Source organism: Cherax quadricarinatus, chromosome 11 (genome assembly GCF_038502225.1).
Source record: "Cherax quadricarinatus isolate ZL_2023a chromosome 11, ASM3850222v1, whole genome shotgun sequence".
Lineage (NCBI taxonomy): Eukaryota > Metazoa > Arthropoda > Malacostraca > Decapoda > Parastacidae > Cherax > Cherax quadricarinatus.
Genome location: NC_091302.1, coordinates 3204829 through 3230072, shown reverse-complemented (window position 1 = coordinate 3230072; position 25244 = coordinate 3204829). Strand labels below are relative to the sequence as shown.

At 39.8% G+C, this 25244-nt stretch overlaps 1 protein-coding gene across 1 annotated transcript in view; it reads right to left on the bottom strand.

Moving 5' to 3' along the window:
* LOC128687665 (mitochondrial intermediate peptidase) overlaps window positions 1-25244 on the bottom strand; it is a 53359-nt gene that overhangs the window by 18601 nt on the left and 9514 nt on the right. The window contains exons 3-10 of the mRNA XM_053775245.2: window positions 19886-20019; window positions 19173-19297; window positions 14070-14211; window positions 12083-12271; window positions 9121-9262; window positions 4166-4376; window positions 1336-1463; window positions 779-906 (exon numbers count right to left, since the gene is read on the bottom strand). Coding sequence (XP_053631220.2) covers window positions 779-906; window positions 1336-1463; window positions 4166-4376; window positions 9121-9262; window positions 12083-12271; window positions 14070-14211; window positions 19173-19297; window positions 19886-20019 — 1199 coding nt within the window. The remainder of the gene's footprint in view (window positions 1-778; window positions 907-1335; window positions 1464-4165; window positions 4377-9120; window positions 9263-12082; window positions 12272-14069; window positions 14212-19172; window positions 19298-19885; window positions 20020-25244) is intronic.

Below are 25244 nucleotides of genomic sequence, written 5' to 3'. Positions count from 1 at the left end.
TTATGTAAGTGCTTTTGTAAGTGTATTTTTGGGGGTCTGAAACAGATTAATCTAATTTACATTATTCCTCATGGGAACAAATTTGTTCGGTATCGGCACTCGAACAGCCTGCCAGAACGAATTAATTTCGTATCCTGAGGTACCACTGTATAGTCTGAGGGCTGAAGAGGGACTGTTGAGGTGGTTTCATTATTTAGAAAGAATGGAACAAATTAGAATGACTGGGAAAGCGTATAAATCTGTTGGAGAAGAAAGGCAGAGTCGGGGTCGTCCCCGAAAAGGTTGGAGGGAGGGGGTAAAGGAGGTTTTGTGGATGAGGGGCTTGGACTTCCAGCAAGCGTGCGCGAGAGTGTTAGATAGAGGTGAATGAAGACGAATGGTTTTTCGGACCTGACAGCTGTTGGAGTGTGAGCAGTGTAATATTTTGTGAAGGGATTCAGGGAAACTGGTTAGCCAGACTTGAGTCCTGGAAATGGGAAGCACAATGCCTGCAATTTAAAGGAGGGGTTTGGGATATTGGTAGTCATATCTGAGTGCCTTTGTAAAGACAGTGATTATGGATGAGTAATGGTGAAAGTGTTGAATGATAAAGTTTTTTCTTTATGAGTTTTTCTTTCTTTTTGGGTCACCCTGCCTCGGTGGGTAATGGCCAAATTGTTAAAAAAAAAAAATTATCAATTAAACTTTATAATAGGTATGTACGTATAGACCTTATATATAGGGTTTGCTACTATCCATGGTTTCAAGGGAAATACTACTGTACAGAGTACCTAGTTACCTTGCAAGCATGGAGTGTAGTGCATGGCCCATCTCATGAAATAGGTTCTCCACCATACCTGGTGTGAGCAGCGATGGGCTTGACCACGAGGGTGATGGAAGGTTCAGGTGCAGCACAACTACCGGGTCCTGTTCACAGGACGAAATATCTACATGACCCCAGAGATATGAAGATAGCTTCTAAATTAACCAATTTAAAGAAGGCTCACAAATTCTGAACAGTCACATATACTGTTAAAATACATGAGATAATATTTTAACATAATCCTCCCTTTATCTTTCTTACATTTGTTGTATGCTAATTTATAATTATTAATATGTATGACACAAGCATACATTGTATTAAGGTATCATTTCATGTATGACACAAGCATACATTTAGGGCATCATTTTATGTATGACACAAGCATACATTGTATTAAAGCATTATTTTCCTAAATTATACAAAGACATTGTTCATTACCTAGAGCACCAATAACTCGTTTGTTTTGATTCTTCATACAAACAGTAGAGGCATTAATTTCCAGAACAAACACTAGCAGAAACAATAATGCTTACCTGATACGAGCCATCAGCTAATAACTTGCCGCCTCTTATAGTAAAATGGCAGTCTTGATGAGCTTTTCCAGGTCGTTCATAAAAGTCACAATATATGTATCCCAACACTCCTTCTGTGGTGTGCTTCACTGTTGAAAGAGTACATTTTTATTATTTATTTTATTAACACGTCGGCCGTTTCCTAACAAGGCAGGGTGACCCAAAAAAAAGCAGAAACACTTTCATCATCACTCACTCCATCACTGTCTTGTCAGAAATGTGCCAACACTACAGTTCAAAAACTGCAACATATCTCCATCCCTCCTTCAGAGCGTAGGTAGAGTATTCGTAAAATTAGTAATGTTCAATATCCAGCAGACATGTGTGAATGTGCTGGATAAGAGTGAGTGGAGGCAAATGGCTTTAGGGACTTGATGAGCTCTTGGAGTGTGAGCAAGGTAACATTTTGTGAAGGGATTTTGGGAAACCAGTTAGCCAGACTTGAGTCCTGGAGGTGGAGAGTACAGTGCCTGCACTCTGAAGGAAGGATGGGCATGTTTGCAGTTTGGAGGAGCATATGAAACGTAGTATCTGTGTGCCTCTGGCAAGACAGTGACAGAGTGAATGATAGAGAAAATGTTTCCTTTTCAGGTCACCCTACCTTGGTGGGAGACAGTCAAGTGTGTTATGAAAGCTTTGAAATATAAATATACATATCTAGTATGTTGAGTATATTCACTTCTCTTATAAAGCTCCTCTATACAGTACCATTTTTTATAAATATGATTCAAAAAGTGCATCAAAAGTCGAGTACCACACACTATGAAGGCCTTCCCATGTGCTACTCAATATCTGATGTACTTAATCACATTTACAAAAATTTATAGTATACAGAGGAACTTAGTAAGAGAGCTGACTGTATAAGAAAAACACTTTTAAACAGAAAGTAAGTGTAAATTATTATTATAACTTTGACAAAGTGTTAAACATGCAGTTCCAAGAGGAAGGTAAGAAAACCAGGTTTAACCCTTTGACTGTCGTGGCCGTATATATACGTCTTACGAGGTACCGTGTTCGACGTATATATACTTGTAAATTCTAGCGGCTTCAAATCAAGGAGAAAGCTGGTAGGCCCACATGTGAATGAATGAGTCTGTGTGGTCAGTGTGCACCACATAAAAAAAATCCTGGAGCACGCAGTGCATAATGAGAAAAAAAGACTCCAACCGTTTTTTTTAATTAAAATGCCTACTTTGTGGTCTATTTTCGTATAGTATTTATGGTTGTATTCTCGTTTTCTTGGTCTCGTTTGATAGAATGGGAAACATATTATAGAAAAAGAGATGATTTTGATTGATTTTACTATAAAAAAGAACCTGAAAATGGAGCTCAAAGTAGGGGAAATGTTTGATTTTTGCCGATGTTCAAAAGTAAACAAATGACATCATTGTCCAATAAATGTCCAACTAGCCATTCTAATATGCAGTCATAAATGGGTTGATGTTATTTATACAATTATTACAGTACTGGAGTAGTCTGCATAATAGTAAATCTTCTATTTTTTGTTTGAATAAAAATTCAAAATAGAAAGCAAGAGTATCAGAGGGGCCTGGAGACGTGACTGATGAAGAAAGAAAATGTTATTTTGGAGCCAGGAATGTCTGCATTGTTCATTCTGGACCTTATTTTGAAATTGTCATATTTTTTAATTTTTGTGAAATTGGCCAAATTGCAAATTTCTGACCACGTTATTGGGTAGTTGAAATTAGTAAATGGGCAGTTTCTTGTACTCAATCGATAGAAAAAATGGAGTTCTAAAGAATTAGCTATGAGTTTGGTCTACTGGAAGAATGGAATTAGCCGAAAATAGGGCTCAAAGTGTGCGAAATCGCCGATTTGTAAATATCGCCAAGGTCGCTAACTTCGCGAGAGCGTAATTCCGTCAGTTTTCCATCAAATTTCGTTTTTTTGGTGTCATTACAATCGGGAAAAGATTCTCTATCATTTCATAAGAAAAAATAATTTTTTTTTTGAAATTCTGCGACACCAGGAGACACCTCAGGATTGAGGGTTGCGACAGTCAAGGGGTTAATTCAAGGGGAGGCTATCTCCAACTCCTTGGATCAAGAGTCCTTCACCAGTATCATAACCCCTTCCTTCTTTTAAAAGGGTAAGAGCACAGTACTTTATATTTGGGTCCACAACTGAGGTCTTCTTCAGCAGTCTGCTGGAGCATCTTGTTCACCATAAAATAAGGTAATTAGAATTAAAAGTCACAATACTGTGACTGGAACAATTCATAAATAACCCGCACACAGGAGAAAGAAATTTGTGATGTTTTGGTCCAACTTGAACCTCTGTGCGGGTTACTGGTGTATATGATTACTTTTTTATGCCTATTTATGATCAAGTGAACTCCTGATATAATAGACTAATGGGGAGGGGGTGTCTAAGCGTCTTAAATTAAAACAATGTCAAAAAAGATTAGCAAACCAGGGAACGAGTGGGGTTTGAGCTCATGGCAAGTGAGTCCTAAAACTCTCAGGCCAGTGTGTTATCCACTCAGCCAACTGGCCACTGTTTGTTTGCAATCGTGTTAAGATTTTACAAGTCGAAAATTATTAGTTATACAGTGGACCCCCGCATAACGATTACCTCCGAATGTGACCAATTATGTAAGTGTATTTATGTAAGTGCGTTTGTACGTGTATGTTTGGGGGTCTGAAATGGACTAATCTACTTCACAATATTTCTTATGGGAACAAATTCGGTCAGTACTGGCACCTGAACATACTTCTGGAGTGAAAAAATATCGTTAACTGGGGGTCCACTGTATAAAAAACGAACATGCCTGCAAGTTTATAAATGTCACTGGTCCAAAGTTCTCCAGGTTGTGGCTCTTCCAGTTGCAGCATTACATCATAGAGATGAAAGAGGAGTCCACTGAGTCCCTCCATCACTGCTCCCAGAGAGAAGTATGGCATGAGATCATTTGCACTCACTTGGAACTTGTTTTGTCTAATTTGTCCGGTGAAGTATGGAACATCCCAAGGAGCCAGATCCTGAATACACAGTAATATAAAAACATATAATTACAATAATTCATTTGGATACAAAGGCATAATGCCAAAAAAAATTCTGGTGTAAAGGAGCATTTGCTGTAAAGCACTACACAGTAGGAAACTCTGCTACATCTAAATAAACATACATTTAATTCTACAAGATACAGCACATAGTTTTATAAGAGTGGATGATACTTCATAGTACCCATGGCAAGCCCATGGTTATGCAGGTTATGCTAAAACCTAAGACTAATAGAACATTCTTTCCTTTTCAAAACACCGACCATCTCCCATCATGGAAGGGTGAACTGAAAAAGAAAAAAACCCTTTACAAAGTTTTTCATCCTTTTACATTTCGTAATTTATACAGAAGGGGTTACTAGCCCCTTGCTCCTGGCATTTTAATCACCTTTATGACATGCATAGCTTATGGGGGAAGGATTCTTCACCCCTTCCCCATGGAGACAATAGAACATAATAGACATCAACATTGCACAAATATGTTCAACATATGTATATTTTATTTTTTTTATTTTATTAACACATCAGCCAATTCCCACCAAGGCAGGGTGGCCCAAAAAAGAAAAACTTTCATCATCATTCACTCCATCACTGTCTTGCCAGAGGGATGCTTTACACTACAGTTATAAAACTGCAACATTAACACCCCTCCTTCAGAGTGCAGACACTGTACGTACTTCCCATCTCCAGGACTCAAGTCCGGCCTGCCGGTTTCCCTGAATCCCTTCGTAAATGTTACTTTGCTCACACTCCAACAGCACGTCAAGTATTAAAAACCATTTGTCTCCATTCACTCCTATCAAATATGATCATGCATGCTTGCTGGAAGTCCAAGCCCCTCACACACAAAACCTCCTTTACCCCCTCCCTCCAACCTTTCCTAGGCCGACCCCTACCCCACCTTCCCTCCATTAGATTTATACACTCTTGAAGTTATTCTGTTTTGTTCCATTCTCTCTACATGTCTGAACCACCTCAACAACCCTTCCTCAGCCCTCTGGACAACAGTTTTGGCAATCCCACACCTCCTCCTAACTTCCAAATGACGAATTCTCTGCATTATATTCACACCACACAATGCCCTTAAACATGACATCTCCACTGCCTCTACCCTTCTCCTCACTGCAACATTCATTACCCATGCTTCACACCCATATAAGAGAGTTGGTAAAACTATACTCTCATACATTCCCATCTTTGCTTCCAAGGACAAAGTTCTTTGTCTCCACAGACTCCTAAGTGCATCACTCACCCTTTTCCCCCTCATCAATTCTATGATTCACTTCATCTTTCATAGACCCATCTGCTGACATGTCCACTCCCAAATATCTGAATACATTCACCTCCTCCATACTCTCTCCCTCCAATCAGATATCCATCTTTTGTCACCTAATCTTTTTATCCTCATAACATTACTCTTTCCTATATTCACTTTTAATTTTCTTCTTTTACATACCCTACCAAATTCATCCACCAACCTCTGCAACTTCTCTTCAGAATCTCCCAAGAGCACAGTGTCATCAGCAAAAAGCAACTGTGACAACTCCCACTTTGTGTTTGATTCTTTATCTTTTAACTCCACACCTCTTGCCAAGACCCTCGCATTCACTTCTCTTACAACCCCGTCTATAAATATATTGAACAACCACGGTGACATTACACATCCTTGTCTAAGGCCTACTTTTACTGGGAAATAATCTCCTTCTTTCCTACATACTCTAACCTGAGCCTCGCTATCCTCGTAAAAACTCTCCACCGCTTTCAGTAACCTACCTCCTATACCATACACCTGCAACATCAACCACATTGCCCCCCTATCCACCCTGTCATATGCCTTTTCCAAATTCATAAATGCCACAAAGACCTCTTTAGCCTTATCTAAATACTGTTCACTGATATGTTTCACTGTAAACACCTGGTCCATACACCCCCTACCTTTCCTAAAGCCTCCTTGTTCATCTGCTATCCTGCTCTCCGTCTTACTCTTAATTCTTTCAATAATAACTCTACCATACACTTTACCAGGTATACTCAACAGACTTCTTCTTCTTTCAACACACCGGCCGTATCCCACCGAGGCGGGGTGGCCTAAAAGGAAAAACGAAAGTTTCTCCTTTTACATTTAGTAATATATACAGGAGAAGAGGTTACTAGCCCCTTGCTCCCGGCATTTTAGTTGCCTCTTACAACACGCATGGCTTACGGAGGAAGAATTCTATTCCACTTCCCCATGGAGATAAGAGGAAATAAACAAGAATAAGAACTAGAAAGAAAATAGAAGAAAACCCAGAGGGATGTGTGTATATATATATGCTTGTACATGTATGTGTAGTGTGACCTAAGTGTAAGTAGAAGTAGCAAGACGTACCTGAAACCTTGCATATTTATGAGACAGAAAAATGGACACCAGCAATCCTACCATCATGTAAAACAATTACAGGCTTTCGTTTTACATTCACTTGGCAGGACGGTAGTACCTCCCTGGGTGGTTGCTTTCTACCAACCTACTACCTAGGACTCAACAGACTTCTCCCCCTATAATTTTTGCACTCTCTTTTGTCCCATTTGCCTTTATACAAAGGAATTATGCACGCTCTCTTCCAATCACTAGGTATATGTATATACAGAGATGAATAAACATAAGGGTGACTGAGGGGATAAACCCCACTGTCTGTAAATTGACAGTCCAATGCTCTATTCTCTAGGCATGAGACTGTCAATTTACGGACTGCAGTTGGAGCCCCTTATCCACTTTTCTGTTTATTCATTGATAGTTGCTTATTGCAACTTATTTTGAGTTCATATACATAGATGTTAAAAAGAGACATAGGATGAAAGTAATTCTAATAAATATAACAAACACATAAACTTGAGAGTAGATTGCATGTGTAGTATGGTACATGACAAAAAGAAAAAACTGAGTTTAATTCCAGCCAAATAAACTACATTCTTACCTGGCGTATACCTGGCGAGGGTTTCGGGAGTCAATCCCCCCTGCGGCTCGGTCTGAGACCAGGCCTTGAAGTGGATCAGGGTCTGATCAACCAGGCTGTTACTACTGGCTGCACGCAAACAGACATTTGAACCACAGCCCAGCTGGTCAAGTACTGACTTTAGGTGCCTGTCCAGTGCCTTCTTGAAGACAGCGAGGGGTCTATTGGTACAACTATAGGTACAACTTTTTTACATTAGGTGACAATTAATAGTTATTTACAAATCTAGAGAAAATTATTATTTTAAGCAATAAGGCAGAGTACAGTGTATTAAAAGAACAGTGTTCATATCTGTTTCTTTCATTCAAAAAATAATTTGATGATCTAGCTTAGTGAATAAACTCAGAACACAATGTAAGACAGTGTTTCAGCCTGTTGAAAGGTAAACCATACCCCCGGCTGGGATTGAACCCGAGGTCATAGAGTCTCAAAACTCCAGCCCGTCGCGATGGGCTGGAGTTTTGAGACTCTATGACCGCGGGTTCAATCCCAGCCGGGGTTATGGTTTATTTGCAATCGTGTCATTACGATTTCTTAAGTCATGTTGAAAGGTCCCGCTGTTTGAGTTAAAACAGAAATGGTAAAACTTAGAAAAATTTAGCAAACAATTAAACTGAACTGTGATATTGATGCATGTCTGGCAAGACATGCATCAACATCACAGTAGATGTTATTGTTTCTGTGGACACATCACAGTTGATGTTATTATTTCTGCATATTTATGGAAAGCACTAAAGAGTACAAGTTATACAATACAGCTAGGTCTTGATTAGTGTGAATAATGAATCCCATGGAGTGCTCTCATTATTCAAATTTGCACCATTTGCATTATACATATGTAATTTTTGTGTACAATTTGAAGAGTTTGGGGGGAAAACTAGAGTTAATTTTTCACTCAATCGAAATTTGCACTATCTGAACTTGTGCTAACTGAGACCTAGCTGTACTAAATACGTACTATGGTAAATGTGTTTTCTTCTTTGAGTCACCTCACTTTTGCAGGAACAGCTGTGTTAAAAAATAAGTGAACTTTTCTATGAAGACAGTGATGTCTGTATGATATTAATCCATGTTTCCTGATGCCGAAGTATACAGCACTCAGCTTGTATATACAGTAAAGTGGGTGCATGTGGCCTGTAATGACAACTGTAATAGATAGAGATAATGTTTGGCCATCATTGGAACAATAACAGAATTTTGTAACCAACAGACTTTGTAGTTTTCGAATCATATGTCAACAGATTTGGTCCCAAATTTCTGAAGCCTAGTAAACCAAGTTGAGGGTTTACTGCAGTTCTCTGAGTGGGTCCATGTGTACTAGTACTAAAGGTCCTGGCACTTACAAACAAGTTGTGTTCCTGATTCAGTTTACAAGAACGTTTTGTTCCTGATTTTTCAATTTGCAAAACAAGTTTGCTCCTGGTTTGTCAACTTAGACAAGTTGTGTTCCAGTTTTACAACTTATGGACAGGTTGTGCTCCTGTTTATCATCTTACAAACAAGTTGTGTTCCAAGTTTTTCCAACTTAGAAAAGTTGTGTTCCTGTTTTCAACTAACAATTTATTTGCATAGAAAACCATAGCACAAAAGGTAATATCCTTCATGTACTGCTGTAATTTTAATACCTTAACTGCTACCTAAGTGTCTTGTTAACAACTGTGATGTGTACAACTTTGGGCACTTGTAAGTCAGGGTCCTGCTGTAACTCTTAACTATGTCCTGCAACTTACCCTTGAACCGCTGTATTGGGCTTTTTTTACAGCGTTCATTTCAGTAAAATCTTCCTGTGCTCGGGGCCTTACGCTGTCAGCAAGATGTTTCAAGAAGTTTGTCACAAGTTCAGGGCTCTCTGCTAAACTACCATTAACAGCTCTGAAAAAAATAGGTACAGAGGGTAATTAAATTTGTAGTGGAGGGAAGGCAGGGTAGGGGCCATCCTAGGAAAGGATGGAGGAAAGGGGTAAAGAAGGTTTTGTGTACAACAAGGGGCTTGGACATACAGCAGGCATATGTGAGCATGTTAGATAGGAGTGGAGACATATGGCTTTTGGAACTTAGTGAGCTGCTGGAGTTTGAGCAAGGATGTGAAGGATTCAGAGAAACCAGTTAGCTGGGCTTGAGTCATGGAGGTGCGAAATACAGTGCCTGCATTCTAAAGGAAGGTTTTAGAATACGTATTTGCTGTTTAGAGGGACATCTAAACTGTCATATCTGTGTGCCTCTGGCAAAACAGTGATAGTGTGAATGATGGTGAAAGTGTTTATTTTTCAGGTCACCCTGCCTTGGTGGGAGATGGCCAGCCTGTTAAATTAAAAAAGAAATAAATACATATGAGGCATTGTTTATAATATTTTTATAATGATAATTATTATTATTTTTAACACACTAACTAGCTCCCACTGAGAGAAAAATGACCTGGAAAAAAAAAAGAAAATACGTGCACCTTCATTCATTCAGTTGCTGTCTTATAAGATGTATTGACATCACAGTTTAGATAACCCTATAAACAACATCCTCACCCCCTCCTTCAGAGTGTAGGCACAAATACTTCCAGCGTCCAGGACATAAGCCCAGGTAATAATCGGACTTGAATCCAGCACCATACTTCCAGCCTCCAGGACGTGAACCCAGCAAATTGGACTTGAATCCGGCACCATGCTTCCAGCCTCCAGGACATAACACAGCTAACTGGACTTGAATCCTGTTAGCTGTACTAAATCTACCCTCCTGCCATATTCTAGGCAGGAGGATAACTCCAATTCTTTGGATCATAAGCCCTTCATTAGCTTAAAGATGTCCCCCTGGAAAGGATGTGTCTAAAAACCTAGACCCTAAACAAACAACTTTTAGTTTCACAATATTTCACAACTAATCCACATCTTGACAAAGAAATTTCAGACACTGGTTTAGTCAATACTGGAACCACCAAGTCACACATTACTTGTGACTTAATAATGGTCCAAGAAGGAAAGAAGCTTGGTGTCAGTGAAAAGGACTGGGTTTAATTAGTACTTGAGGTATTTAAGGCAATTCATGGGTAGCTTTAAGAAAAGGATGGACACAGATGGGGTGGGAATGCTTGGTATTGAGAAGGACCTGCCTTGTATGGGCCAGTAGGTCTGCTGCAGTGTTCCTCAATTTTTATGTTCTTATGTAAAGTTTCATCTCCAAGTGTGACAGGACTCGCAGCAATGGCTTTAAACTGGAAAAATTCAGATTCAGGAAGGATATAGGAAAGCACTGGTTTGGTAATAGAGTTGTGGATGAATGGAACAAACTCCCGAGTAGTCATAGACGGTAGGCCGTTGTGTACAGTGGACCCCCACTTAACGATCACCTCCCAATGCGACCAATTATGTAAGTGTATTTATGTAAGTGTGTTTGTATGTGTATGTTTGGGGGTCTGAAATGGACTAATCTACTTCACAATATTCCTTATGGGATGAAAGTTAAGACACTTGTGCAACACCTGGTTATCTTTATTGTAGACGTTTCGCCATCCAGTGGCTTTATCAATACAAATTCTTGGACATAATTAGAAAACAGAAGAACTATATACAAAAGATGAGGTAATTAGTCCCTCAGCCTTGGAGGTGGTGTTTACAACACAGTCGTTGTAGAGATTCTGATGCACAGGTAAGGAGACTGGCGCTTATATAGGCGTCAGTGAAGAGAGACGTGTAGCAGACGAGGGCATAGTCACTGGTAGGCGGGATTCCCCCGTGGAAGTAGGTCCTTCCCAAATTGATGGGCTAGTTGTAGAAGTCGTGAAGAAGGTCATGTAGATGTCCTCTGAATCAAGATACCATGATGTTGCAGTGCCTGACAAGTTGTGCAAGACAGGTATACAATACAATTTGGGAAGGACCTACTTCCACGGGGGAATCCCGCCTACCAGTGACTATGCCCTCGTCTGCTACACGTCTCTCTTCACTGACGCCTATATAAGCGCCAGTCTCCTTACCTGTGCTTCAGAATCTCTACAACCACTGTGTTGTAAACACCACCTCCAAGGCTGAGGGACTGATTACCTCATCTTTTGTATATAGTTCTTCTGTTTTCTAATTATGTCCAAGAATTTGTATTGATAAAGCCACTGGATGGTGAAACGTCTACAATAAAGATAACCAGATGTTGCACAAGTGTCTCAACTTTCATCTTGTCGGTATTGTATACCTGTCTTGCATTCCTTATGGGAACAAATTCGGTCAGTACTGGCACCTGAACATATTTCTGGAATGAAAAAATATCGTTAACTGGGGGTCCAGTGTAGTTTTAAAAATGGGTTGGATAAATACATGAGTGGGTGTGGGTTGGTGTGAGTTGGACCTGACTAGCTTGTGCTACTAGGTCGGATATTCTGCTTCTCCTTTAAGTGATGTGTCTGACCTCACTAGGTCAAGGCACTGGCTCAAGCTGGTACGAGAATTGGAGCTGCCTCACAAAGGCCAGTAGGCCTGTTGCAGTGTTCCTTCTTTCTTATGTTCTTATGACTTATTCTTCATTTTCATGAAACTGCAGAATCTCATTTCACTTTACCTGATCAGCTAGGCTGTGGTGCCTACAGTAGATTGCATACCATCAACCAGGAAAGCTGGCCTAAGACTGGATGACAGAAGCAATGAACCCAGGAATCTACAAGAGGTATACCTCAGATACAGTACAGTGTTTATGAGTATAAGATTCACTAACCTGTGAGCATAAGAGGGAAAGCCACATATGGTTGCCATCTCATGCCTTTCATTAATCATATCCATGAGAAGAGTTTCCTGATGTGGGTCAGGGTGGAGGTATATCTTATATGCAGCCTCTCGTGTCATCTCTGTATGAGAATCTGCATACAAGCCCGTCACCAGAATATTGTCCCCGTCGATGGTGAAGCTGGAAAAATTAGCATAGTTGAGTTCGGCTTTATTTTTCTAACACTGGCCATCTCTCCCAAGGAAAGATGACCCAAAACAGAGGAAGCACACTCACAATCACTCACTCAATCACCAACTTGCCACAAGTGTTCAGACATCACAGTTCAGATGGCTCTCCAAACTGTGACATCCTCACCCATCCTTCACAGTACAGGCACTGTATTTTCCACCTATCATAAAGAAAAGGGCAGCAGCACACTGCTTATATATCAGATTTTATTAAATGAAAAAACTCCCACCTCCAGGATGCAAGTCTAGATAACCAGTTCCCCTGAATCTCTTCATAAATGTTACCTTGCTTACACTATAACAAAATGTCAAGCAAGAACAAAGAAGAACAAAAGTGTGGCTGGAACAATACACAAATAACCTGTGCAGTGTGACTTGAAAATGGTCAAAGTTGGACCAAAACACTGTCATGATCTTCTCTCTCTCTTACATGCAAGTTATTTATGTATAATGTCAAGTTATAAAACCACCTGATTCCACTCCAACCTACCATAATCACACAAGCCTACTGGAGGTTCTTATTATGATAGCCTGAGTGGGCTTAATAGTGGCCATGGTCCTGCAAGACATCTATTACAGTGCTCCTCAACTTACAATGGTTCGACTTAGGATATTTCATCTTTACGATGGTCCAAGAGTAATTACTTTGGAGATGAAACTTAAGATAATTACCCAGCATAGAAGTGGCAAGTCCATAACTTCTTTCTTTCTTTCAACACATCAGCCGTATCCCACCGAGGTGGGGTGGCCCAAAAGGAAAAACAAAAGTTTCTCCTTTTACATATAGTAATATATACAGGAGAAGGGGTTACTAGCCCCTTGCTCCTGGCATTTTAGTCGCCTCTTACGACATGCATGGCTTATGAAGGAAGAATTCTGTTCTACTTTCCCATGGGAATAAGAGGAAATAAACAAGAACAAGAACTAGTAAGAAAATAAAAGAAAACCCAGAGGGGTGTGTATATATATGCTTGTACATGAAAGTGTAGTGTGACCTAAGTGTAAGTAGAAGTAGCAAGATGTACCTGAAATCTTGCATACTTATGAGACAGAAAAAAGACACCAGCAATCCTACCATCATGTGCAGGCTTTCTTTTTACACTCACTAGGCAGGACAGTAGTACCTCCCTGGATGGTTGCTGTCTACCAACCTACTACATACTAAAAGGATTAAACTTCCAAAACAGAGTGAGAACAGGACCTGGGAAGCATCAGAACTCCGACAGTTGAACTTTTCAATACCAGTATTTAGTTACAGTAATTATTTGTCTAACTTATTCAATGATGGTAATTATTTATTTACTTATTTATTTATTTAGCTGTTGGAGTGTGAGCAGGGTAATATTTTGTGAAGGCATTCAAGGAAACCTATCAGCCAGACTTGAGTCCTGGAAATGGGAAATACGTACAATGCCTGCACTTTAAAGGAGAGGTTTGGGGTATTGGCAGTATGGAGGGACATGTAAACTATCATATCTGTGCACCTCTGCAAAGACAGTGATTATGTATCAGTGATGGTAAAAGTGTTGAATGATGATGAAAGTTTTTTCTTTCTTTTTGTTTTTTTTCTTTTTTGGGTCACCCTGTCTTGGTGGGAAACAACCAACGTGTTAAAAAAAAAAGTCATATTCGACTTACGATATTTTCAACTTACGATGGGTTTGTCGGAACGTAACCCCCACTGTAAGTCAAGGAGCACCTGTACATAAAGCCAAGACACCTGTGTAAAATGATGTAGCCAAACTTACTGTTGTCTAATACTTTCAGGCAGTTTAACCTTGGGTATGGCTCTAGGTTGAAGAGAACCATTCATGAAGTGTTGACCAAGTGTGAGTATTGACTCATTAAGACTCACAACACGCTGACGCTGTGCCTCATCCAAATGGATGCCTGCAAGATCAAAAAATAATTATATACAGTAGAGGATTATTTATCTGGGGATCAGTTATTTAGTTAACTAACAATAACTTATATTATTATTTATAATGAGTGCCTAAAGTCCTAAACAGATAATGAGGAAAAGGAATTGGTAAACAACAGAAATCATATAACATTATACATGTACATTTATCTGGTGTTTATGGAAATGAGGCTCACCCTCTTCCTGAGGGCACAGGATGACCGGCATCTACTGCAAATAACAACATAATTTATGAAGGGATTTGGAGAAACCGGTTAGCCAGACTTAGGTTCTGGAGATGGGAAGTATAGTGCCTGTACTCTGAAGGATAGGTGAGGATGTTGCAGCTTGGAGAGTCATCTAAGCTGTGATTTTAACACATTTCTGGCACGACAACAACTGAATGAATGATGGTGAATTTTATTTCTTTTTACTGATCCCCCTACCTAGGTGAAAGATACCTGGTAAGTTAGAAAATATACAGTATATATATTACCAGCATAATTTTTTTTTTTCAACAAGTTGGCCGTCTCCCACCGAGGCAGGGTGACCCAAAAAGAAAGAAAATCCCCAAAAAGAAAATACTTTCATCATCATTCAACACTTTCACCTCACTCACACATGATCACTGTTTTTGCAGATGTGCTCAGAACACAACAGTTTAGAAGCATATACGTACAGTGGAACCTCAAAAATCGAACTGCTCCCAACTCAACAAATTATGTAAGTGTATATTTGTAGGTGCTTTTATAAGTGTATTTTTGAGGGTCTGAAATGGACTAATCTAATTTATATTATTCCTGATGGGAATAAATTCGTTTGGTAGCGACACTTGAACAGCCTTCTGGACCGAAGAAAGTTCTATATTTGAGGTTCCACTGTACGTATAAAGATACACAACATATCCCTCCAAACTGCTAATATCCCAAAACCCCTCCATTAGAGTGCAGGCACTGTACTTCCCATTTCCAGGACGCAAGTCCAGCTATATAAAAATAACTGGTTTCCCTGAATCTCTTCACTAAATATTACCGTGCTCACACTCCAACAGATCGTCAGGTCCCAAATACCATTCATCTCCATTCACTCCTATCGAACACGCTCATGCACGCCTGCTGGAAATCCAAGAACCTCGCCCACAAAACCTCCCTTACCCCTTCCTTCCAACCTTTTCGAGGACGACCCCTACCCCGCCTTCCTTCTCCTACAGATTTAAATGCTCTCCATGACATTCTACTTTGATCCATTCTCTCTAAATGACCAAACCACCTCAACAACCCCTCCTCAGCCCTCTGACTAATACTTTTATTAACTCCACACCTTCTCCTAATTTCCACACTCCAAATTTTCTGCATAATATTTACACCACACATTGCCCTTAGACAGGACATCTCCTTTGCCTCCAACCGCCTCCTCGCTGCTGCATTCACAACCAAAGCTTCACACCCATATAAGAGTGTTGGTACTACTATACTTTCATACATTCCCTTCTTTGCATCCATAGATAACGTTTTTTGACTCCACATATACCTCAATGCACCACTCACCTTTTTTCCCTCATCAATTCTATGATTAACCTCATCCTTCATAAATCCATCCGCCGACACGTCAACTCCCAAGTATCTGAAAACATTCACTTCTTCCATACTCCTCCTCCCCCCCAATTTGATATCCAATTTTTCTTTATCTAAATCATTTGATACTCTCATCACCTTACTCTTTTCTATGTTCACTTTCAACTTTCTACCTTTACACACACTCCCAAACTCATCCACTAACATTTGCAATTTATCTTTAGAATCTCCCATAAGCACAGTATCATCAGCAAAAAGTAACTGTGTCAATTCCCATTTTGTATTTGATTCCCCATAATTTAATCCCACCCCTCTCCTGAACACCCCAGCATTTACTTCTTTTACAACCCCATCTATAAATATATTAAGCAACCATGGTGACATTACACATCCCTGTCTAAGACCTACTTTTACTGGGAAGTAGTCTCCCTCTCTTCTACACACCCTAACCTGAGCCTCACTATCCTCATAAAAACTCTTTACAGCATTTAGTAACTTACCACGTATTCCATATACTTGCAACATCTGCCACATTGCTCCCCTATCCACTCTATCATATGCCTTTTCTAAATCTATAAATGCAATAAAAACTTCCCTACCTTTATCTAAATACTGTTCACATATATGCTTCAATGTAAACACTTGATCTACACATCCCCTACCCACTCTGAAACCTCCTTGCTCATCCGCAATCCTACATTCTGTCTTACCTCTAATTCTTTCAATAATAACCCTACCGTAAGCTTTTCCTGGTATACTCAATAAACTTAATCCTCTATAATTTTTACAATCTCTTTTGTCCCCCTTCCCTTTATATAAAGGGACTATACATGCTCTCCGCCAATCCCTAGGTACCTTCCCCTCTTTCATACATTTATTAAACAAAAGTACCAACCACTCCAACAATATATCCCCCCCTGCTTTTAACATTTCTGTCATGATCCCATCAGTTCCAGCTGCTTAACCCCTTTCATTCTACGTAATGCCTCACGTACCTCCCTCACACTTACATTCTGCTCTTCTTCACTCCTAAAAGATGGTATACCTCCCTGGCCAGTGCATGAAATTACCGCCTCCCTTTCTTCCTCAACATTTAAAAGTTTCTCAAAATATTCTCGCCATCTACCTAATACCTCCCTCTCCCCATCTACTAACTCCCACTCTATCATCTGCTCTCCCTTTGCACTCTCTCACCACTCTCTTCACCTTTCTTTTACTCTCCATATACTCTGCTCTTCTTATAACACTTCTGCTTTGTAAAAACCTCTCATAAGCTAACTTTTTCTTTTTTATCACACCCTTTACTTCATCATTCCACCAATCACTCCTCTTTCCTCCCACACCCACCCTCCCATATCCACAAACTTCTGCCCCACATTCTAATAATGCATTTTTAAAACTCATCCAACCCTCTTCAACCCCACCACTACTCATCTTTGCACTAGCCCACCTTTCTGCCAATAGTCGCTTATATCTCACCCGAACTTCCTCCTCCCTTAGTTTATACACTTTCACTTCCCTCCTACTTGTTGTTGCCACCTTCCTCTTGTCCCATCTACCTCTTACTCTAACTGTAGCTACAACTAAATAATGATCCGATATATCAGTTGCCCCTCTATATACATGTACATCCAGGAGCCTACCCATTAACCTTTTATCCACCAATACATAATCTAACAAACTACTTTCATTATGTGCAACATCATACCTTGTATATTTATTTATCCTCTTTTTCATAAAATATGTATTACTTATTACCAAATCTCTTTCTACACATAGCTCAATTAAAGGCTCCCCATTTACATTTACCCCTGGCACCCCAAATTTACCTACTACTCCCTCCACAACATTTTTACCCACTTTAGCATTGAAATCCCCAACCACAAGTACTCTCACACTTGGTTCAAAACTCCCCACGCATTCACTCAACATTTCCCAAAATCTCTCTCTCTCCTCTACACTTCTCTCTTCTCCAGGTGCATATACACTTACTATAACCCACTTTTCACATCCAACCTTTATTTTACTTCACATAATCCTTGAATTAATACATTTATAGTCCCTCTTTTCCTGCCATATCTTATCCTTCAACATTATTGCTACTCCTTCTTTAGCTCTAACTCTATTTGAAACCCCTGATCTAATCCCATTTATTCCTCTCCACTGAAACTCTCCTACCCCCTTCAGCTTTGTTTCACTTAAAGCCAGGACATCCAGCTTCTTCTCATTCATAACATCCACAATCATCTCTTTCTTATAATTTGCACAACATCCATGCACATTCAGACTTCCCACTTTGACAATTTTCTTCTTCTTATTCTTTTTAGTAATCTTTACAGGAAAAGGGGTTACTAGCCCATTGTTCCCAGCATTTTAGTTGACTTTTACAACACGCATGGCTTATGGAGGAAAGATTCTTATTCCACTTCCCCATGGATATAAAAGGAAAAGTAATAAGACCAAGAACTATTAAGATAAAATCAAAGAAAACTCAGATGAGTGTGTATAAATAAACATGTACATGAATGTGTAGTGTGACCTAAGTGTAAGTAGAAGTAGCAAGACATATCTGTAATCTTGCATATTTATGAGACAGACAAAAAAAACACCAGCAATCCTACCATCATGTAAAACAATTACAGGCTTTTGTTTTACATTCACTTGGCAGGACGGTAGTACCTCCCTGGGTGGTTGCTGTCTACCAACCTACTACCAGCATAATATACAAGTAAAAGAGCAAATATAAATGTGCAGAATAAAAAAATAGATGTGAGTGAAGTTGTAGCATTTTCTATGAAGAGTTTTGCTGGATTTGTAATTGCATTTCAAGAATTGGTAAACCCATGTAGGGTATTCAGCACAAAGAGTGGTAGAGGAGTCAATCCTCTATTTGGTAACTGCTTTTTAGTGCTTTCCACACTAAAATTTACCTAACTGTTCAAAGTCAAAGAGGACTAGCAAATCAAAGCTGTTCAAAGTTATGACTCGCAAAATCATAATATGAATGCAAACAAATCCTGGAACAGCTTTGTAGGGACCTGAGCTAGAGTACACCACAGCCACGCTGGTGTGGGATTTGTCTGTAAAAACCTGTATTTGTAATCACAGTGGTGGCCCATGTAAACCTCCCTATAATGTATAAAAATATACCTAATTGATGAGTCTTATTAGAGCCAGTTGGCCCAGTGGTTAATGCACTGTCCTGTGAGTTTTAAGACTCACTTACTATTAGATCAAACTCCACCTGTTCCCTGATTTGTTCAAAGTCAAAGATCGGCAGACAAAAGCTTACCTGACTGTCCAAAGTCAAAGAAGACCAGAGACCAAAGCTTACTAGACTGTCTGAAGTCAACGAAGACCAGCAGACTAAAGCTTACCTGACTGTTCAAAGTCAAAGAGGAACAGCCTGGCCACGTGCTTATCAACCTCGGTAGTAGGAACCTTATCACCGTGAACAACAACATTTCTTAAAGACTCGTATAGTGTTCTGTGAGTGTTTAACCTGAAAAAATGCACACATATAGAACTGATGCCAAATACATTGGAATACAGCACATTAACCATAGATGTCTAAATTATATTGTAATCATTTTTTTTAGAAATGCTATGAAACCAATTCCACTACAATGGTAATTTCTACTTTAACACATCAGTCATCTCCTGAGGCAGGGTGACTCAAAAAAGAAACACTTTAAATGGCAAATAACAGAAAATGGTTAAGCAACTACAGTACATTAATAGTTAATAACAACTAACCTACAACTTCAAGAGGAATCTATAGATAATGTTATGGTCCATCAAGATTTTTTAGTACAAATATCAAAAGAGGCCAAAACTTTAAACTAATAAAAATACTGTATTAGTACAGAAAGAACTGCAAAATATTTTAACACAGTGGCAGATACCTATACTGTGATCCAATACACATTAATGAGTGTTAAAACTAAGTGAAACTTGCAAGCAAAGCTCTACTCCAGTAACTACAAATCAATTAAAAACTACACAAAATAAAATGTGCTTAATGTTCACACACACAAACATAATAAAACGTGCTGAATGTTCACACACAAATATAATAAAATGTACTTACTTTTCAACAAGTCCACCAATGGCAATGGATGCGTCCTCAGCAGAAAATGAATAGCGTGCTTGAGGATGAGCCATTCTAATAAACTCTGCCAGGTCAGCCACACGGCAGAGAGTATCTGACAAGTGATCGAACACCTAATAACAAAAGGAAACAAGAATATCTTCAAAGTTTGGACGCAATTATTGGACTACAGGTGAGATAGAGCAAGGAAAAACACTGTCCGAGGATGGAAAAGAGACACAGAGACGCAGTACAATGAGATCACTTATTGACGAAGTTTCACCCACAAAGTGGATAAAACTCAGTGAAACATCAATAAAGATTCATATTATACTGTATCTGTGTCTTGTTTTCCCCAGTGTTGGTATTTTATACTATCATTTATCTCCAGTATCTGAGGATGGAGCTGAGACTATTACAATATACGTATATAATAAGGAGAACATGTTTCCTTCATGATGTCACCATACCTTGGTGGGAAACAGCCCGAGGTGGTTAAAAAAATGAAGTACTACCTTCATATACTAGTTATTACAGTACTTAATTATTAAACTATTGAGTACAACACTTCTGTTTTGCAAGGAATTTCCTTTTAAGAACATAAGAACATAAGAACGAAGGAACACTGCAGAAGGCCTACTGGCCCATGCGAGGCAGGTCCAAGTCTCCTACCGGCTTAAGCCAATGCACCCAACCTAGTCAGGTCAGGTCACATTGACTTAAGGGAGGAACACGGCAACCGACCTGGTAGCACAAGCTATCAGGTCTAACTCACACCCACCCACATCCACTCATGTATTTATCCAACCTATTTTTAAAGCTACACAACGTTCTGGCCTCTATAACGGTACTTGGGAGTTTGTTCCACTCATCCACAACTCTATTACCAAACCAGTACTTTCCTATATCCTTCCTGAATCTGAATTTTTCCAACTTAAAACCATTGCTGCGAGTCCTGTCTAGGCTAGATATTTTCAGCACACTATTTACATCCCCTTTATTTATTCCTGTCTTCCATTTATACACCTCAATCATATCCCCCCTAATTCTACGTCTTTCTAGAGAGTGCAGATTCAGGGCCCTTAGTCTATCCTCATAGGGAAGGTTTCTGATACATGGGATCAACTTTGTCATCCTCCTTTGTACATTTTCCAGAGAATTTATATCCATTCTGTAATAAGGTGACCAAAACTGTGCAGCATAATCTAAATGAGGCCTAACCAAGGATGTATAGAGTTGAAGAACAACCTGAGGACTCCTATTATTTATGCTTCTTGATATGAAGCCAAGGATTCTATTAGCTTTATTGCGAACACTTATGCACTGTTGTCTTGGTTTCAGATTACTGCTAACCAGAACTCCTAAATCTTTTTCGCAATCCGTAATATTAAGATCTACATTATTTAGTTTATATGTGGCATGATTATTGTCCTGTCCAACATTTAGAACTTTGCATTTGTCTATATTAAACTGCATCTGCCACTTCTCCGACCACTGCATCAGTCTATTCAAATCTTCCTGGAGTGCTCGAATGTCCTCGTCAGAATGAATTCGACGGCCTATTTTGGTGTCATCGGCAAACTTGCCGATGTCGCTCTTTATGCCCTCATCTATGTCGTTTATGTAGATTGTGAACAGCAGGGGGCCCAACACTGACCCCTGTGGAACACCGCTCGTGACACTTCCCCACTCTGATTTCTCCCCATTTATGCAAACTCTCTGCTGCCTATTTGTCAACCATGCCTCTATCCAGGAAAAAATTTCTCCTCCTATTCCATGTGCTTTAATTTTCCTCAATAGTCTCTGATGTGGGACCCTGTCAAAAGCCTTACTGAAGTCCATATACACAATATCATATTCATTACCATGATCTACCTCCTCAAATACCTTAGTGAAAAAAGTTAATAAATTCGTAAGGCAGGAACGCCCCTTTGTAAAACCATGCTGAGATTCGTTGATTAATTTATGCTTTTCAAGGTGGCTACGAACTGCCTCGGCAATTATTGATTCCATAAATTTTCCCACTATGGAGGTTAGGCTTATTGGTCTATAGTTCGAAGCTAAGGACCTGTCACCTGTTTTGAAAATAGGTATCACATTTGCCATTTTCCACTTATCTGGCACCATGCCAGTTTGTAGTGATATGTTGAAAAGATTAGCCAAAGGTGTGCTAAGCTCCTCTTTACATTCCTTTAGAACCCTTGCATACAGTTCATCAGGGCCTGGGGATTTGTTAGGTTTTAATTTATCTATTTGCCTAAGGACCATGTCACTTGTGACCCTAATAGTACACAGTTTATTATCGTCCTGTTCTACATAATTTATCATTACTGGAATATCGCTGGTATCCTCCTGTGTAAAAACTGAGAGGAAGTATGTGTTAAAAATTCTACACATTTCCTTATCACTGTCAGTGAGCTGACCCGAGGAACTTTTGAGTGGGCCTATCTTGTCCCTGATCTTACTTCTGTATACCTGAAAGAATCCTTTTGGGTTAGTCTTCGATTCTCTTGCAACTTTAACCTCATAATCTCTTTTTGCTTTTCTAATTCCCTTTTTTATTTCTCTCTTTAACTGAATATATCGATTTCTCAATTGCCCCTCTCCTCTTTTGATTTGCCTATATATGCCTCTCTTTTGACCAATCAGATATTTTAATCTATTGTTCATCCATTTAGGATCATTTTTGTTTGATCTGATTTCCCTATTTGGAACATAATTTGACTGAGCAGCTAGAACTATGCCCTGGAAAGCATCATATCGGCAACCATCACCACCTACCTGACCCTTAGTCAGGTCATTCCAGTTCAGCCCACCTAAGTAATTTTTCAGTCCTATGAAATCAGCCAAGCGAAAGTCAGGGACGGAGACTTGATTGCCATTATTAGGGGAATTCCATGATATATTAAAACTGAGTGATTTGTGATCACTTTCCCCAAGCTCATCATTAACCTCAAGATTATTAATTAGTGTTTCCCTACTGGCAAGAACCAAGTCAAGGAGGTTATTTCCCCTAGTTGGCTCTGTCACAAACTGTTTTAAAAAACAATCCTGGATCGTATCAAGAAAGTCACCTGACTCTAAATTTCCTGTCAAATTGCTCCAGTCAATCTGTCTATAGTTGAAATCTCCCATTAGCACAACATTTTCGTATGTAGATGCCTTACGAATTTCGTCCCATAGAAGTTTACTGCACTCCCTATCAAGATTTGGGGCCCTGTAAATCACACCCAAAATTAGTTTTTCTCGGCCCTCGAGAAGCTGTAACCAAACAGATTCAGTGGCTGACGCTTCTAATTTAATATCTTGTCTAACACAACAATTTAAATTGTCTCTGACATACATTGCTACTCCACCACCTTTCCTGTTGACCCTGTCAGTGTGGAATAATTTATAGCCTTGTATGTGACATTCAGAGGGCATCTCTCTATCTTTCAGATTGAGCCAGGTCTCTGTTATAGCAATAATATCTATGTCTCCTGCACTTGCAATTAATCTTAGCTCATCTATCTTATTTCTTACACTCCTGCTATTAGTATAGTAAACCTTAAGGGAGCTAGTCCCTTGCTGCCCTCTGCTGTCCCCCTTTGTTTGCTGACCTGATCTATTGTCTTTATTTATAACTTCATGCTGAATGCCTTTTATACGTTTACTGTTTCCAACCCAAGTGTTGCAACCTGCTTGTTTCCCACACACACCCATACCTCTATCTTCCATCAGTTTAAAATCATAGGCATTTCACCAATGGCCTTCTCAATCGAGTCTGCAAGTGCTACCACCCCAGCCCCAGAGAGATGTACCCCATCCCTTGCATACATATCATGTTTGCCATAAAAGTTGTTCCAGTTGTCAATGAATGGGATTGCATGTTCCTTGCAGTATCTGTCTAGCCAGCAATTTACACCAATTGCCCTAGACAACCATTCATTTCCTACTCCCCTTCTAGGCAAGATGCTACATATGATTGGGATCCCTCCCTTAGACTTAATGAAATCTATAGCTGACCTGTACTTATCTAGCAGCTCTTCTCTCCTACCCTTCCCAATATCATTTCCACCAGCACTGAGACAGATAATGGGCTTGCTCCCATTACCTGACATGATATTATCCAGCCTGTTGACAATGTCCCCAACACCAGCTCCAGGGAAGCACACTCTATCTCTCATCTTCTTATTCCTATTACAAAAAGCACGGTCAATGTATCTTACCTGAGAGTCACCAACCACAAGAATGCGCTTACCTCCATTAGCAGGGGCAGTAGTACCCTTACCTTCACTGGCCACTGAAGTACATTCATCCTGAAGAACAGAGAAGCGATTTCCTACCTTCAGATCTTCACTCTTAACTTTCCTTACTCTGATGCGCCTTCCATTACTGTGAACTACTCGCCACTTGTAGCAGGTGCTGGGCTGCACCTCACTGCTGGTAGCCGTTGCTGCCTCCCCAACTACAGCCTCCTCACAGCGAGAGACAGACTGCACCTCGCTGCTAGAAGCCTCATTCCCCACAACTCCAGCCACCTCACACTCTCTCCCAGACCCATTGAGGTGGACCTTCAGCCTCCTAATCTCCTCCTGGAGAAGCAAGACCTCCTCCTTCAACTCTCCAACCTCAATTTTTAAAACACTGCAGAAGCAAGCCATGCTTTGTAACCGTCCACACTAATCCCCAAGGCAGCTCAGGGTCTGTGACCTCACGTGACGACTGACCACTGAGTACTCGAAGAATAAGAACAGAACAAGAAGGAGAAGAACAAGAACAAGAAAAATAAGAACAAGAAAAATAAGAACAAGAAAAACAAGAACAACAACAAGAACAAGAATAAGAACAAGAAGAAAAACAAGAATAAGAACAAGAACAAGAACAACAAGAAGGACAAGGAGACACTTAGGATTATTAACCCACAAAGGGCTAGTAACACATGATAACTCAACAAAGCCAATCACTGTGGCTTATCAGGTCCTTCCCAGAATCAAGTCCACACCAATCGACTAACTCTCGTGGGGAGATGGAACAGAATTCTTCCTCCGTAAGCCATGCGTGTCATAAGAGGTGACTAAAATGCCAGGAGCAAGGGGCTAGTAACCCCTTCTCCTGTATATATTATTAAATGTAAAAGGAGAAAATTTAATTTTTTGTTTTGGGCCACCCTGCTTCGGTGGGATATGGCTAGTTTGTTGAAAAAAAATTATAATAGATTTTTTAATGCACCAGCAGTCTCCCACTGAGGCAGAGTGACTTAAAAAGATCAGACCCTGATCCACTGTGAGACCTAGTCACAGGTCAGGACAGGTATACTCCAGGTATACCCTGCTTCAGTGGGATACTGCCATTGCATTGAAAAAACAAAATACAGTAG